The sequence below is a fragment of the Strix aluco genome, chromosome 38 (assembly GCF_031877795.1).
Source record: "Strix aluco isolate bStrAlu1 chromosome 38, bStrAlu1.hap1, whole genome shotgun sequence".
Classification (NCBI taxonomy): Eukaryota; Metazoa; Chordata; class Aves; order Strigiformes; family Strigidae; genus Strix; species Strix aluco.
This window is the reverse complement of record NC_133968.1, coordinates 615,012-631,556: the sequence shown is the minus strand read 5'-3', so window position 1 is coordinate 631,556 and position 16,545 is coordinate 615,012. Positions and strand designations below refer to the sequence as shown.

Here is a 16,545-nt window from a genome sequence, read left to right as displayed (position 1 = left end):
GCTGGGTCTCAGCGGCCCCCCCCGCCGTGGTGGCATGTTTTGGGGTGCTGGGAAGCTCATCTCACCCCAACCCTGCTGATGGGCTCATTGGCAGGGGGCAGCAACAGGTCCTGGGGGAGGAGAAGACCCTCGTGTGCCCCTTCTGCAGAGCACTCGGGGAAGAACATCGGCCCCGGTGCCGTCTGGGTGATGGGGGCACGTCAGGGTGCTGCTGGGTTTGGGTGCTGGGCTCCCACCCTGCACAGGCAGCATCTCCTGGCGCACAGCCCTGCTGTTCCAGCCTCATCCCCGCATCCCAGCCGGGCTGGGACCATGGGAAGGCGATTCACCCCACGCTGCGAGCCCCAGCCGACGTGGCTCTGCCCCAGCCCCCGGGAGCGGGACGTGGAGGGCAGCTTGGCCAAGCCCCCGCCGGCCACTTTTTACTCTGTGGCTTGAGACTTGCTCACACAGGGAGTTTAATTTGCTGTCGGAAGCACGTGTGGGCCAGCGGCCAAGAGCGGGCATGGCTCTGGCGCCCAGCTTGGCATGGCCAGGGCGGTTCTTGAGCAAAGCCAAGGGAGGAGGAGGAGGATGGAGGCCTTTGCGCTGTGTGAGGGGTGTGCAATGTGCAGCCAGACGCCTGCCAGCGCTGGGCAGTGGCTGGCAACCCCCCTGCAGTGATTATTTAGCAATTTGTGCCTGAGCAAGGCTCCCCATCTCGGCAGAGGCTGTATCCAAGCGACCTGTGGACCGAGCTATTAATCCGGGCTCAGCCCGCAGCACGGAGGCTGCTGGCCTGCGAGGAGAGCTCGTTTCTCACCCCGCGGCTTCCAGCAAAGCAAGGGGCGGGTTCAGGGTTGTTTTTTTTCCCCCTGACAGGAGGTGACCATGGCAGGAGGGACACAGCGGGTGCTGGCTGCTGCGGTGCAAAATGAGCAGGGAACTGCAAGGGGCTGGGAGTGGGATGCATGCCTGCCTTCTCCCCTCCCCTCCCCTCCCCTCCCCTCCCCTCCCCTCCCCTCCCCTCCCCTCCCCTCCCCTCCCCTCCCCTCCCCTCCCCTCCCCTCCCCTCCCCTCCTGCATCCCCTTTTATCCAATCTCATCCCCAGTCCCATCCCATCTCCATCCCCATCTCCATCCCATCCTCAGCCAATCCCATCCGCATCCCCTTTTATCCAATCCTATCCCCATCCCATCCCCATCCCCATCCCATCCCATCCCCATCCTCATCCCCATCCCATCTCATCCCCATTCCCATCCCCTCCTATCCAATCCCACCCCTATCCCATCCCCATCCCAATACCATCCCAAATCCCACCCCATCCCAGACAAGTGTCCCACCCCCGCAGTGAGTCCTGGGCCTGGGGCTGTGCCTGGGGCACAGGATCGGGCACCACAGAGGGTCTCTGGACCTCGGCATCGCTGGCAGCTCCACGCAGGATGGGCCTGTGCCACACTTGGTTGTTTCCAGTGCCAACACGGAGCCACAGGGGTGGCATTCCACAGCCAAACCCCCTCACCGAGCCCTGCAGCTTCTCCCCAGAAGTATTCCCGCTTCTCCCCCTCCCCGGGTGCTGGTGATCATCCTCCACCTTCACCCAGGGTGGCTTCATCCCCCAAAATGCCACCACAGCGCTTGGGCCGGTGGACTCGGTGACAAACATTGACAGGGCTGAGATAAAGCTTTGGGAAAAGGCTCCCTGGGAGGGGAGCACCGGGACAAGGACAATGCCACTGACTGCCACTTGGGGACCTTGGTCACCTTCCCTGCATCCCTCAGCTTTGGGTGGCCTTAGAGGGGGACCCTGCGTGGGGACAGGGATGGGACCAGAGCCCCGTCCCCGCCGAGGCGATGCAGCGAGTGCTGCAGTGCAGCTGCTGCTCAAGGCACGTTCGGTCAGTGCCTACAGCTGGGGAAAAAAAAAACCCAACCCCAACGTGCTTTTCCTCTGTGCCGCTATTTATTAGGCTACAAAAGAAAGGAGGGGTGGGAAAAAAAATAACCCAGGGCACTTAATAACCTTACAGATGTAGAAACTCTTCTGGAAAACAGCCTGTCTCCCTGCCCAAAATCACTCATCCTGCAGGCTGGGTTTTTCCAGCTTATTGTAATTCTCGCGAAGGCTCAGCCCTAACAGGAGGCGAATTGGTTATTCAGCACCGATCCTGGCTGGGGATGGAGCTGGGGGTGGAGGGGGGGGGCGGCGGGAAACGCAGCGCCCGAGCCGGAGGGCGGTGGTGGCTGCGGCTCCTTTGGATGGTGTTAAAAAAGGATTCCCAAAATATTTCGGACGTGCCCAACGCCTGCGGTGCCCAAGTCCTGAGAAACCCCTCACCGGGGCTATGACGGACCCTGCGCCGCGTGCCCAGCAGCGTGGGCTCGGTGGGACCCCGGTGGGACCCCCATTCGAGCCCGGGTGACTGTCTGCCAGCTCGCCAAGCACCAGCCCTCCCGTTAATAACTCGCTTCGTCATTAAGCATCAGCAAATCCACCCCCGCGCCTGCCCGAGCCGGGGATACAGCACTAATCATGTTTACTGCGGAGCCGTATTGTTGTGTTTGCAGCCGCTGCGCCCGTCACGGCCCGCCGGGGACTTTCCCCCGAACGAAAAACCAGCAGGAGCTCAATAATTGAGGCTTATTTATGGAAGGGAAGCGGTTAGCAGCGGGAGTGTATAGCTGGCAGCGCTAAAATAGGCCATGGAAAAGGAAAAGCCGGGCTTGGAGCCCTGGGCCTGGCTGCCCTCAGGACCCTGGGCCCGCTCCCCGGCCCCCGCGGGGGCTTTATTGCCCACCCGCCGCCGAAGCTGCTGCCCCGGCCGGGGCTGTCGGTCCCTCGTCGGGGAGAATTGATGGGCCGGGGTCTTCCCCGGGGCCCCGAACTGCTGCTGGCGGGGGAAGCGGGCTGTCGGCTCACCCGGGGCGTCCCCCGTTCCTCCCCCGGTGAGGAGCAGCAGCGGGGAGCGGGGCACGACCCCGGGAGAGACACCTGCTCCAGGATACAGCTGGACACCGACAATGTGTGCAAACCCCCGAGCTCTCAGAGATACGGATTAGCTGGGAGACGTAGAGAGTGGTGATAGAGATGTGTTAGCTGTAAGATATGGACGTCAGCTCGAATTTACATATCAGCTACAATATAGAGAAACCTTGCTAGAATATATACACATTGCCTATAATATAGAGAAACCTTGCTAGAATAGATACAAATTACCTATAATATATAGAAAATTTAGCTATAACAGATATGTATTAGCTATAATACATAGAAAGTGATAATATAGATGTATTCGCTGTAATATATAGAAGTCAGCTCGAATATATACATGTTAGCTACAATATAGAGAAACCTTGCCAGAATATATACATATTACCTATAATATATAGAAAACTTAGCTATAACAGATATGTATTAGCTGTAATATATAGAAGTCAGCTCGAATATATACATACCAGCTACAATATATAGAAACCTTGCTAAAATATATACTTATTGCCTATAATATATAGAAAACAGCTAGAATAGATACATGTTACCTATAATATAGAAACCTTGCTAGAATATATACTTATTACCTAGAATATATAGAAAACTTAGCTATAACAGATACGTATTAGCTATAATACATAGAAAGTGATAATATAGATGTATTCGCTGTAATATATAGAAGTCAGCTCTGATATATACATATGAGCTACAATATATAGAAAACTGCTAGAATATATACTTATTGCCTATAATATATGGAAAACTTAGCTATAACAGATATGTATTAGCTGTAATATATAGAAGTCAGCTCTAATATATACATATGAGCTACAATATAGAGAAACCTTAGCTAGAATATATACTTATTGCCTATAATATATAGAAACCTTGCTAGAATATATACAAATTACCTATAATATATAGAAAACTTAGCTATAACAGATATGTATTAGCTATAATATATAGAAGTCAGCTCCAATATATACATATTAGCTAAAATATATAGAAAACTTAGCTAGAATATATACATATTGCTTATAATATATAGAAACCTTGCTAGAATAGATACATATTACCTATAATATATAGAAAACAGCTAGAATAGATATATTATCTATAATATATAGAAACCTTGCTAGAATATATACATATTACCTATAATATATATAAAACTTAGCTATACCAGATGTGTATTAGCTATACTGTGTAGAAAGTGATAATATAGATGTATTAGCTGTAATATATAGGTCAGCTCTAATATATACATATTAGCTACAATATATAGAAAACTTAGCTAGAATATATACTTATTGCCTATAATATATAGAAACCTTGCTAGAATATATACATTTTACCTATAATATATAGAAAACTTAGCTATACCAGATACATATTAGCTATAATATATAGAAGTCAGCTCCAATATATACGTATCAGCTACAATATAGAGAAAACTTAGCTAGAATATATAGAAGTCTTAGCTATAATATATATGTATTAACCATAATACATAGAAGTCAGCTATAACATATACATCTTAGCAATAATATATAGAAATCTTAGCGAGAATATATCCATATTAGCTACAATATATATAAAACTTAACCATAAGACACACATCTTAGCGATGATGTGTAGGTCTTAGCTGTAATATAGACAGCTACAATGTATAGAAGTCAGCCAGAATATATACATCTTAGCTACAATATTTAGAAAACTTAGCTAGAATATATACATCTTAGCTATAATATATAGAAAATTTAGCTGTAATACATAAATATTAGCTATAATATATCTAACTGTAATATAGAGGGATGTTTTATATCTTCTAGCTAAAATATACAGCGAAGCGCTGAAATCCCAGGGCAGGTTTGAGGGGTGCTGGGGTATGGCTGAGCGCACCCCCCCCACACACTGTGCAGCAAAGATAACGGGGAGCCCCAAGAGCCTGGGGGGGGGCAAGAGACCCCCAAAACCCTCCTGCCCCCCCCTGCGATGGGGTCCCTCTGCCCCCAGCCCTGGCCACGGGCTGGGATGAGATTCCCACTTTAATATTTAATGTGAGATTAAAGATAAATCTAGGGGGATTTTTTTTTTTTTTTTTAGATTTTATTTTATTCCAGTGTATCACAAAATGAGCTATGAATAAAACTTAACTTGTGCAGAAGAGGATTTATTTATGAGTTTCAGCTGAAATTTGCTCCGCGAGGGCCCGGAGCAGGCAGGCAGGAATACAGATGAGATCCCACTTTCCGCAGGCGAAGCTGGCAGCTGGGGAAGCTGGAGGTATAAATTTTACCTCCCCTATCCCAGCTCTGCGCCTGCATTTTTTTTTTTTTTTATTATTTATTTTATCTTATTTGGATTATTCTGGCGATATTTAGTCTCTGAGGAAATTAATCTCAGGGGCTCCTCACGGATGCTCGGGCTCCACGTGAGGCTCCTGGCTCAGATTTGGCAAATACAAACCCCGTTTCAGCAGAGGGGACGATGCCAGGGACAAAGCATGGATGTAAAAACCTCCCCCCTTCCCCAAATCAGGAAAAACCAATTTCCCTTCATCTTTAATTAATTAGCTCATGCTAACGAAAGCATCCCATTTCCATGACGACCCGGGATTCCAAAGCCCAGCCCCGTACCGCAGCAATAGTTGGAAATTAAAGCGATAAATAATAGATGCTCACCGCTAATGAACTAATTTTAAATGGAGGGTTTAATTATTTTTTTTTTTTTTAATTCACAACTTTTTCTGCTCACAGCAAAGCCATTAGCATTTGCTTGGAAGCAGAATTAAGTCAGCGAACAGTAATCGATTCCTTTTATTAGCGAATTGAGAGGCGCTTTAATATTTATCAGTTTATTGTTAAGAAATCCCCCGTGAAACTCCACTTCAAATCCCAGGCAAACTTTCCAGAATTAAATTTATTAGGGGTATAAATTTATAATGGCTTAACTTGCTACACAGATGGAATATATATTGCTAATGTAATTTTCCAAACCAGTGATGAGTGTGTCTGCGAGATTTATTTTTTTTATGGCTAAGTAATACAGACTAATATATTGCACAATGGCAAAATATATTAAATATGTATATGAAACATCAGGAAAAAAATGGGGTGATGATTGGCCTGTGCTCTGTTACACCCCGGGGCAGGGGCTGAGATGTTCGGTGCAGGGTGGGGACAAACCCAGCCGGGATTTCGCCTCACTGCGGGGATGACGCCGGCAGCCGGAACCCGGGATGCGCCCGGGATGCTCAGCAAGGTGCATCCCTCCGAAGGCAGCGTCTCCTCCCGAGCCACCTCCTTCCTCCAGCAGCTGCAGCCCAAAAGGACCCGTTATGCCAAAGAGCTTATTTAAACGAGGCTAATTTAAGTCTCTGGCATGTCTAAATGAGCTGGGCTGCTTTTTCCTCCTCCCTTTTCAGAGGTGGCAGAGGGGTGGGAGCACGCATGAGCGGCTCTGGAAGAAAAATGAAGGGGAAAAAAAAAATATAAAAAGACAAATGGGGTCTAATTGGCATAATGGGGTCTAATTTGTTTTCGAAAGCCGCCTCTCTCCTGACCCAGGGAATTGGCATTGCATGAAAAATACCTGCAGCATGCGAATGAGCCGGCTCCTCGGCAGCTTTATGGATCCCACCTGACACGAGCCCCTCGTTAAATCAAAACAGAGATAGCGCAAGAATTAAACTGTCAGGATAACGCATGTCGGCATTTGCCGGGTAGCGGCAGCGCCCGCAGCCGGGTCCCGCTCCGGGGGGGATCGATGTGCCAGGGCAGGGTGTTATCCCTCACCGCCCACCCCCCGGGGCAGAGAGGGACAGGGCTGGGATGGGGCAGGGGGGCAAACACCGCCAGACCCCCTTCTCCATCGATAACTCCACCAGCAGGCACGTGCTGAGTTATTGCCGGCCGCGATAACCGCCTCGGACCATCAATTATTATCTAATCCACAGCGCAGCGTCATGGCTGGAATCGTTCGCTCAGCTTCTGCACAGGGCCAGGGACTTTCGGATGAACCAGGGGATAGAAAGGCTTAAAAAAAGCCCTAATTCCAGGCACATCAACGGAGAAAATAAAAGTGCCTTCACTGCCTGCCGGGGCTCGAGGAGGGGCCTGTCCCAGGGAAGATGAACCTGCGTCAGTAAACACCGGCCTGGTGGGAAAACGGACTGGAAATCACTGGTCCCTTCTGACAGGGCCGGGCTTTGGTGTCACCTCGCTCGGGTGCAGTCACCCAACAGCACCCACTGGCTGGGGTTGGGTGCTGGGGCACAGCCAGCTGCTCCCCAAAACCTCTGCAAGGAGCAAAGCCCAGCTCCTCTCCACCCACCCATCCCAGCAGAGCCCAGCCCCCTGCTGAGCATCCCAGCTGCTCCCAGCCCAGGTGGGGCAGGATGAGCCCATATTAGGAGCCCATGGCAGGGCTTAGGACAGATCCTGCCTGCACCTCGAGCTGCCTGTACCTCCCTCCTGAAGATGCAGCCAGGCAACAGCAGCTCCCGCCCGTTCAAGCAGAGGAGAAGCCTCGGTCCGTTCCTGGGGCCAAGGGGAGCAGCAGAGCAGAGACACGGTGCTGGGCTGCACTTATTGCTCCTTCTTTTCTCTCCTGCAGCCACCAGGATGCACGAAGTGACAGAGATCCGGATAAAATATCCCAACAAGATCCCGGTAAGGGCTGCGTGTCGCTCTCTTTGTGGCCACCAACGCTGAAAGACGAGCCATGAGTCTTTGCTGAAGACTTTTTATGGCTCGATTCGGAAGCCCACGGCTCTGCCTCTCTGCGTACCCCGTGAGCGTGGTCCCAAAGCCTCCCCGTCTCCCCACTGCAGGTGGTTGTGGAGCGCTACCAGAGGGAGAAGACCTTGCCCCCCTTGACCAGGACCAAGTTTCTGGTATCCCAGGACCTGCCCCTGTCCCAGTTCGTTGTCACCCTGCGGTGAGTGGTTAACGATGCAGAGGGGCCAAGGCTTGCTTGGGGCAAGGCGGGGGCTCCACAGCCCCAGAGTGGTGCAAAAGCTCAGTCTGGATGCAGCTGGTCTTGTGAAACAGCTCAGCTTAGAAGCCACTTCAGCTGCTTGTTCCACTGGGCAAATGCTTAGACTCAGCCTAACGCAATTAGCCTTTGCAATCAGCAAAGAGCATTTGCTTGCCAAGGCATTATGGCAGAATTCCTTCATCCTTGCTGGGATAAAAGGTGACAATTAGCTCTTTTCCTGGGGACCTGCAGCACAGGTAAATTGCTAATTGGGGGTAGGTGATTAGCAGCCCTGCAAATGAGCAGCAGGCTTGCAGCTGGCTTGAACCCTTTGGGTCGAGAACCCTCCCAGGGACAAATGTGGGCAGCCCACTTCGGGTCAGATGGAGCTGAGAGCTCATGGCTGGGGCTTGGCCCTTACAGAGGTTTTGGGGAGCAGTTGGCCATGCCCCAGCACCTACCTTCATATCTGTGGGTGCTGGTGGGTGACTGGCACCCAAGGGAGGCCCTTATAGAGGTTTTGGGGAGCAGTTGGCCGTCCCCCAGCACCCACCTTCACGTCTGTGGGTGCTGGTGGGTGACTGGCACCCAAGGGAGGCCCTTACAGAGGTTTTGTGGAGCAGCTGGCCGTGCCCTAGCCCCCACCTTTATGTCTGTGGGTGCTGGTGGGTGGCTGGCACCTGAGGGAGGTGACACCAAAGCTCGGTCCCTTTAGGAGGAACCACTAAATGCCTGAGCCAGCACCGTGGCCCCGTGGATTTGCCCTCTCTAGGGCCCTTCCCTGCTGCCCAGTGCTGGGCGATGCTCACCCACGTGCCGCCTTCACCTTCTTCCCGGCAGGACGCGGCTCTGCCTGGCCTCCTCCCAGACCTTCTACCTGCTGGTGAACAACAAGGGGCTGCCCAACATGGCCGTCACCATGCAGGAGCTGTACCGGGACAACAAGGACGAGGATGGTTTTCTCTACCTGACCTATGCCTCCCAGGAGATGTTCGGCAGCTCCTCCTCCAGCGAGCCAGAGGCTGCTTGACCACAAAACCACCTGCCAACACCGTGTCCTCTCGTCTCAGGACTCCAGCGCTGGTGAGATGGGGGACATAGATCTCCAAACTTTGCTTAAAATCTGGGGGGAGCCCTGGATTGTGGCTGGATGAAACCTCACCTTCCCTCTGGCTGCAGTTTGACGGGCTCAGCTTTGTAACAGTCTTAAAAACTCCGCGCAACACCTCCTCCTTAATCTTGTGGCTTTAGCTACAAATTATTCTCCCAACGCAGCAGAAGATGGTGCTGGTTTACTCTGATCCCCGGGAAGGTTATTCTTCTAACAGGCTCTTCTGAAGGGCTTTACAGCCTGTCATCCCTGCTCAGAAAACTTAGGCTGTTCCTAAACGCCTCTCCTAATAGGATCGGGGACGGGGAGTTTCACGGTTTGTGCAGGTTTCAGTTAAGCTGCGTGTCCGTTCTAGCTGCTGCTCGAGCATCCGTGCTCTAGAGATATGGAATAAAGAGAATGTGACTGGTGCCTCTGGTCATCTAAACGCAGCTCGTCCCTTGGCTGTAAAGCCAGACTTAACCTCAGGGCTTTGTCCCTGGCTTTGCTGGGCTGCCAGTTTGAGCTGGGGGGGGTTGGGGGAGCAAGAGCACAGAGAGGGGAAGGACTTTGCTCCTACCATTGCAAAAGCAGCCTGGGAGAGGTTCTGCTGTGTAAGAGCAGCTCCCCATCTCGCTCCTCTCTGCAGAATGGGGGGGTTGCCCCCCCCTACCTCCAACCAGCACCCCAAGGATGGGGTATGTAGCTAAAACCCGCAGCAGAGATTAGCCGAGCTCAAATTGTGGTGGTGTGCTGTGAGTCAGACATAAATGCTTCCTGCCACTGATACTGCAAAACGCCTCTTAAATATTTAAGGCTTCCCTTGCTGTAAAATGCATTGTCACCCTGGGTGAATATTTCATGCACGTTTTGTGTTAAAATGTTAATAAATAAGCTCTAAAATTAGCTGCCACAACAGCAGGAGCAGAGTCCCTGATGCGCTGGGGGGAGTTGAAAGTTCCCCCTCCTGTGCAGGGCTGGAGGTTGGGAGCTGGGGTCGGTGCTGTGCCCCCCCCGCCTGGACGCAGCCCCCCCAGACTGCAGCAGCAGGTTCCCTCCTGAGGCTTCGGGCTGGCTCGAGCCTGAGCTGGGGCACCAGAGGTATTTTGGGGGGGGATCACAGCTCAGTGCCTGTCGGCTGATGGAGGTAAGGGGTGAGCCCTAGTGATGGGGGAGCCTGGCTTGGGATTTTGGGGTGCTCCTGCTGACCGATACGGCTCCTGGGCTGCTGCCAGGGAGAGCTGGGGAGCTGGAAATGCTCACAGCTGCCTGCTACGAAACCAGCCCAGAGCTGCAACCCTCAAAGCAAAGAGCAGGGCAGGGGTGGGGCAGAGTACAGAGGATCCACAGACCTGATTTCCCCAAGGAAAGGGGCTCAAAGAAATATTTACAGCCTGGCTGAGCTGGGGGCCCTGTTCGCTTGGTGCTGCAGGGGACATCCCTGCCCACCACCTGCCCCATCCCCTTTCCCCCGGGCTCCACCACCCCCAGCCTTTTTCTCTTTCCCCTCTGTTATCCCAACCACAGTTTCCCCCGCAAGTGCCGGAGCTTCCCAGGCAGATGTTCGGAGGCAGCACTTGCTCCCAGCACAGACACCTTCCTGCTGGTGGCTTTTTTTTTTTTAACAAACGTATATTTAAGTTGTCAGCTTGCAGCTGATCCGCTTATACCTAAACTCCTCTCTCTCCCTGTTGAATAGGGAAGGGGCTGGCATGCCTCAGTGTTTACACACACACAGCCTCCATGCTCCTATTACCTCTAGGCATCCTGTAATTAAACCCATGAGCTCCTCGGGGCAAGGACTCCCTGTTGGATGCATATATATTATTTATTAGGGTCCCTGCAGTCCGTAGGGCTGGCTCTGAGCAGTCTGGGCCTCCAACCCCCTCCCATGCTGAACTGCCTTTATGCATACGTGTGCACACACATTATTTTCCCACGAGCATCCCTTGGACACCTGAAAATGGCCTGGAAGCCCTCAGGCTACGAGTGAAATAGAGAAGCAACGTGCAGTGTAGGGAGGGGGCCGGGGGAGACCTTCCTCAATCCATCCTCTCCTGTCCCAGCCTCGCGCCAGAGCAGGATGGATGGGGCTGGCAGGCGTTAGAGGAAAGTGTATTTTTCACGAGCATCAGAGAATTGCTGCCCAGAAAGCTTCTGCGTTCAAAAGGAGGGGTTGAAAGCAAAGAGAGCCCGACTGGCCCTGCAGCCGTGCTCCCTCGAAAGCTTTCACCACTCAGAGCATCACCTCCACCCCTGGCGTGTGTTACCAGGAGAAGGATGGGGTGGCTTGGCCTGCCAGTAAAAAAAAAAGTCTCAATTATAGGTTGAATTAATGCTGAAGGGTCCCAGAGCTGTAACATGTGGCACCTTATGGGTTCAGAGCGGGTTGACTCCTTAATTAGCTGGCAGTGAGGAATAACTTGGGAAAGAAAGGGGGGTCTGGAGCAGAGGGGGGTTAAAGGAGGGGGAGTGCAGCCCAGGAAAGCCCTAATCTCTGGTGGTAAAGAACTTTTCTCACACACCAGATCCACTTTCCAGCCCTTTTCCCATTTCCCCTTGTCATGGGGAGGGAGGGGAAGCCCGAAAAGCTGTTTCTTTGCAGATGTCTCTGTGAGGATGAATCCTATGGGGGAGGCAGCAATCAGGCACAAAGCCGAAGGGTTCCCCATCACCCAGCCCAGTCCAGCGGGACAAAGGACCCGTGGGGGCACCGGCAAAGCCTGGCGAAAGCCCCAGGGCACTCTGGAAGGCAGCAGAGCTTTCGGCGGGCTCTGCTGAAGGCTGCAAGGGACCCTGTTCCCTTCCAGAGCCGTCGCTGAACCCATTCCAAAGCCTCCCAGTCTTCAGCAAAGCCGGGCAAAAGCAAAAACTGCACAAAGCTCGCGGGAGGGATAAAGTGAGCTTAGGGAGTGCAAGACTCAGCTTTTCCCCCCCTGAATCCCCCCGCAGAGGCAGCTGGGGGAAGGTGCCCTCAGAGCCCTGCTCCCCTGGGCAGGTTTTCCCAGAAAAAAGGTACTTTTAGGGCCAGCGTCGGAGCTGCCCGTGCCAGCGGTGACCAGGGCTCTGCGAGGATCGCGCCCAGACTCCGAATCACCGCACGATGCGCGGGACGGGCCGCGGGACCACGCGCACCCCGGGCTCGGCAGAGCGGGAGTGTCTCTCCCCCGTCCAGACGCGGGGCTGCTGAAGGACAGTCTTCCCGGTTTTAATTTCTTCTGGTAAATCAGTTTAAAAAAACGCCAACCGGCATTTTACGGGATGCCGATGGCCATTTTGCTGGTTCATTTGTTTTGCTAAACGCCATTTGTAATCGCAAGCCGCCCGTACTAGTACAAATATAATTACATATTTATTGCCAATATAATTCTGAGTTAATTATACGGCAACTAATTTTCTCAGCAGGGGCTTGCAATATTTGGGTGTAAAGGAGACAGCTGTAATTCTGAGCACTTTTCTCCCCCTTTCTTTACCACACTATGCAGCGTTGCTCCATTGCTCTCCAGAGGCACCAAAGGGGACTGGCCAGCGCGTGGCAGGCGCGGAAGAAATCTTCTTTCCAGATGCTGCTGAGCACTGAGATTTCCTGACGTGCTGCTGGACAGGATTTCACCTCCTAGCTCCTCATTAAGATTCCCTTCACAGCCGTTTTGTGTGTTCATTAGCGGGTAAATATCTATTGTTGGACTCTTTATCAGTTGGAAGAATTGCCATGCCTTTGTTTTGTAAATTGTTCTTTCATCTCGGAAGATGCTGTTTGTGTGGGAAACACTGCTCAACACACTGGCTCCTGATTATACCCAGTTCCTTTTGTCTAGCCCTTGAATAGATGTTTTCCGTGAGAGCCACAATAATGAAGCCATCTCCAGATTGAGGTGATTAAGCCCTCGCTTCCTCTGGCTGCTTTTTGTCCCTATCCCAAATTTTGTGGCTTGTCACATCAAGTGTCCAGCTTTTATTTTATTCCGGTTTTGCTCCTCCTGCAGCTGGAGGCTTTGTGACTGTCACTTGGCTCCTCTGTGATGAAGGTACCAAAATGGTTTTCAACTGTTCACTTCCTTTTGGGAGATGCTCTTATGCTCTCCCTCACCCTCAAAACCTTCCCCTACCATTGCAATGGTTTTTTTCTGCTATAGTTGGAGTTTGGGCAGTCCCAGTTGGGGCCTTAAAATAGCCCAAAATAGAAAACAAGAAGTCGGCTTTGCTCAAGGTGCTTCCTGAGCCTGCCACGTCCAGGAGCTCTTGGAAGTCACCGGAGCCCGGTCGATGCAAATGGGAGCTCCCCCGTAGCCTCCCCAGGTCCCACCTGAGCTGAGCCCAGCTGGACGCTACGAGCATCAGCCCGAGGGCCGGCGGCGCAGGGGAAGGCAGGAAGGTCAAGCCCACGTGCCACCTCGCAGCACCACACAGCTAATAACGGCGTGTTTCTAATCTCCGGAGGGGCAGGAGCTCGCCCGCTGCCCTTCAAAGGGTCCTGCTATTTACAGACCGGCAGAGCACCTCTGCCTTGCTCTGTGAGCCTTGATGTCATCTCCTCTTCGGAGCCATTTGTTCACCTTTATTTATCCTGGGATCCCCCAAGGCTGTTTAATTTCAGAGCTAAAGCCAGGTTGACCCGGCAGCAGTGATATTTCCTGCCTGCATTCCTCCTCGTCTCATTACTTTATATTAAAAGCGATTTTACTTGCAGTCGCATCTCATGCTATTTATAACCCACGAGAGGGAATATTTTATAGGTATTTGGCGGCTCTGACTCTGCCGGAGCCTGCGCCAGGACCTGGTGGGTCTGGGGGCATCACGCCGCAGAGCATCCCCCCAGGAGAGCATCATAGCTGGAAAGGGACTTACCTTCACGGCGTGAGGGGCTCGGAGCGAGCACACGTGCTCCCCTGCACCCCTGTCTCACCAGGACCCCCACCCTGCAGCCGTGCCACGGCAGCACTGAAAAGGCAGGAGTTTGTTTTGGCTGGTGCTTGTTCCCCGGTCCAATGAGTAAGGAACAGCTTGGGAATGACTCACCTTCCCTATCAGGCAATTAGCACCAGATCTGCAGCTAATGAGCTGTCCTGTCTCTCACCAGGCAGACCTAAGATACATATTTAAAGAGGTGATGGAAATAAAACACTAACCCCTGCCACATCGCAGGTTATTTTTAAAACACAGCTTAATTATCCGGATGGGCAGTGCTGGGATGAACGGAGCCGGGTGCCCAGGGGCCAGCAGGACCCACACACGCTCCCACCATCATCCCTCAGCTCCAGGGAGGAGCAGACAAGACCCAGCTGAAGATCTCGGCTCCTCCAACAGCATCTCGGTGCCTGCACCGAGCTCCACAGACCGGCAGAGAGATGGTGTCCAAGAGCTGTCGGCGCAATCCGTTCATCGGAGTTCCTACGATGAACTTTTTTTAATCGACGCTCGTTATGAATAGAAACCTTCTAGGAATCCAGCGTCGTCTCTGGCTGGTTTATTAATGATTAACAGCAGGCTGCCTTTCAAAGTAAAGGCTTTAGATGTGATTGCGGGGGGTGATGCACCCTCTCAACTCACTGGGTTATTTTGCTGCTGAAAGTGAGAAATGAGAAAGGTGAGAAAAAAAGCCACGGCACAGGAGGGCATAGCAGAGGGGGACCAGCTTCAAATTGCTCCATTAACGCTGCTGCTAATTGTGTTCCTGCTGTTCGGCGCAACAGCAGCCAAAAAAAAAAAAAAAAAAGAATTAAAAAATTGCTATTTCAATCTGTAATGCCAGGCAGCGAAGCGCAGCTGATTACGGAGGATTCAGAGCCGAAGCCATCACGGTATCATCAAACCTGGGCCGGGGGCACGGAGTGGAAACGAGCAGCGGGACGTGGGCTGGAAGCAAGGACGGTCGGAAAGGATGACTGAGGAGGAGGGTAGATGGGGACAGCGCGGGAGGGAGGCAGGGAGAAGGGAGAGAAGAGGCTAGGCTTGCGCTGAGCTGTCCTGACATCCAGCTCTGTCCGTCCGTCTGTCCCCCTGCAGCACCGTGGGGGAGGACGTGGAGGAGTGCTCGGTGCTGTCCTGCTGCCTGGCCGGGCAAGACGAGGGAGGACAAAGCTGGGGGCAGAGGGGAAGGACGCTTCTCTGGCTGCAAACCTCCAGTGGGTTTATCCCACGCTTTGCCTGAACCTCTCAGCCCTGCAGACCCTGTCGGTCTCACCCTCAGCGTCCCTCACATCTGCCCGGTCCATCAGTGGGGACCTCGGGGCGTCCCCTCGGGGCGTCTTGATTAAAAGTTTGAAGCAAGGACCACACAAGATCTCTGCAGGATCACTGACGGCCAGGAGTGTAAATCATCTGGTAGGTTCTGCATCAAGCCCTGTTACAGCAGGACTGCACAAGGACCTGCTTGTGGTGTAGCCCCTCCATTTAAGGCCTATTTAAGGAAGGAGTAAGGTCCCAGGGACAGATAAAAGATAAAATAAAAGGGAGCAAGAGCAGACAGACACGGTCCCAGGAAAGACCTCCCAGCAGCAAGGATGCTCCAGAAGAGATGAAGCTGGAGAGGAAGAGGAGGGAATTAGTTCATCCCAACACTCACAAGACTTGCACCGCCTGACCCCCCCTTTCTGCACTGCACGTTCAGTTTTTAGCCTTGTGTGTCACAGAAGACAAAAACCCCACCCGGCCCTGAAGCTTTCAAGTAACTCCCAGGTTTCCCTGTCCATCCCCAGAAATCATCAGAGCTGCTTTGTTCAAATTAAGATTTCCCCGAGGGCCACAACCTGGCTCCTGCTTTGCAAATTTACAGCTGCTAGAGCAAGATTTAAAAAAAAAGCTTTTTTGCCAGCAAGTGTTCCCGGTGGGAAGCCTTGATGTCTGGGTAATTTTGTTATCTGTGCACGAGGAGTCCCTTCCCTCTGCTCTGGCTCTTTCAGCACTTTGCATAATAAATAAGCAGAAAGAAGCAAAGGATTTTTACCTCTTTCATTCAGTCAAAAACTACTGAGACTTGGATGCTGCCACTGAACAGCACAAAGCAAGGAGGGAAGGAGATTCCTTCCCAGATAACCCACTAGAGATGCTGGGCAGGGAGGAAAGGACTGTTACTCCCAAAACAGCCTGGGAATCGCAAAAAATCCTGCTGCCTTCTCGGAAAGTAACGCGGCTCTCCACCATCAGCCTCAGCATCTAAACCACCGACCTCATCCAGCTGAGGATGCTCGTGGCAGGGGGGGTTGGACTAGATGACCTTTAAAGGTCCCTTCCAACCCAAACTGTTCTACGAGTCTATGATTTTAAGATAAATCCCCCCCTCGCACAACAGCTCGCCCTCCCAAGAGGAGACACAAGGAAGCAGGAGCCTCACAAGCAACGTTACTCCTGCCCAAATCCCGCCGACAGGTAAATCCATCCACCAGCTCAACTGAGGGAGCCGCTGGATTAACACAGAAAGATGATCATGATGATTTTTACCCTGTCTATGCGTTCGTGGTTGTCAATATAATCAGATCATGACCCAGACCAACGGCCCAAGTT

The 16,545-nt window shown here is 52.1% G+C and overlaps 1 protein-coding gene across 1 annotated transcript; it reads left to right on the top strand.

Annotated features, from left to right (window-relative positions):
• The first annotated feature begins 7,453 nt into the window (after positions 1-7,453).
• LOC141917473 (microtubule-associated protein 1 light chain 3 gamma-like) lies at positions 7,454-8,982 on the top strand. The gene is made up of 4 exons (XM_074810676.1): positions 7,454-7,505; positions 7,590-7,645; positions 7,807-7,913; positions 8,793-8,982. Exons 1-4 carry the CDS (start codon positions 7,454-7,456, stop codon positions 8,980-8,982), a joined length of 405 nt encoding a protein of 134 aa, XP_074666777.1.
• Positions 8,983-16,545: the final 7,563 nt, after the last annotated feature.

Coding starts and splice junctions, on each gene's coding strand:
- LOC141917473 (XM_074810676.1), top strand. CDS start 7,454: ATGCAGCCAGGCAACAGCAGCTCCCGCCCGTTCAAGCAGAGGAGAAGC. Junction 7,646..7,806: donor AATATCCCAACAAGATCCCG/GTAAGGGCTGCG, acceptor TCCCCACTGCAG/GTGGTTGTGGAGCGCTACCA. Junction 7,914..8,792: donor CAGTTCGTTGTCACCCTGCG/GTGAGTGGTTAA, acceptor TCTTCCCGGCAG/GACGCGGCTCTGCCTGGCCT.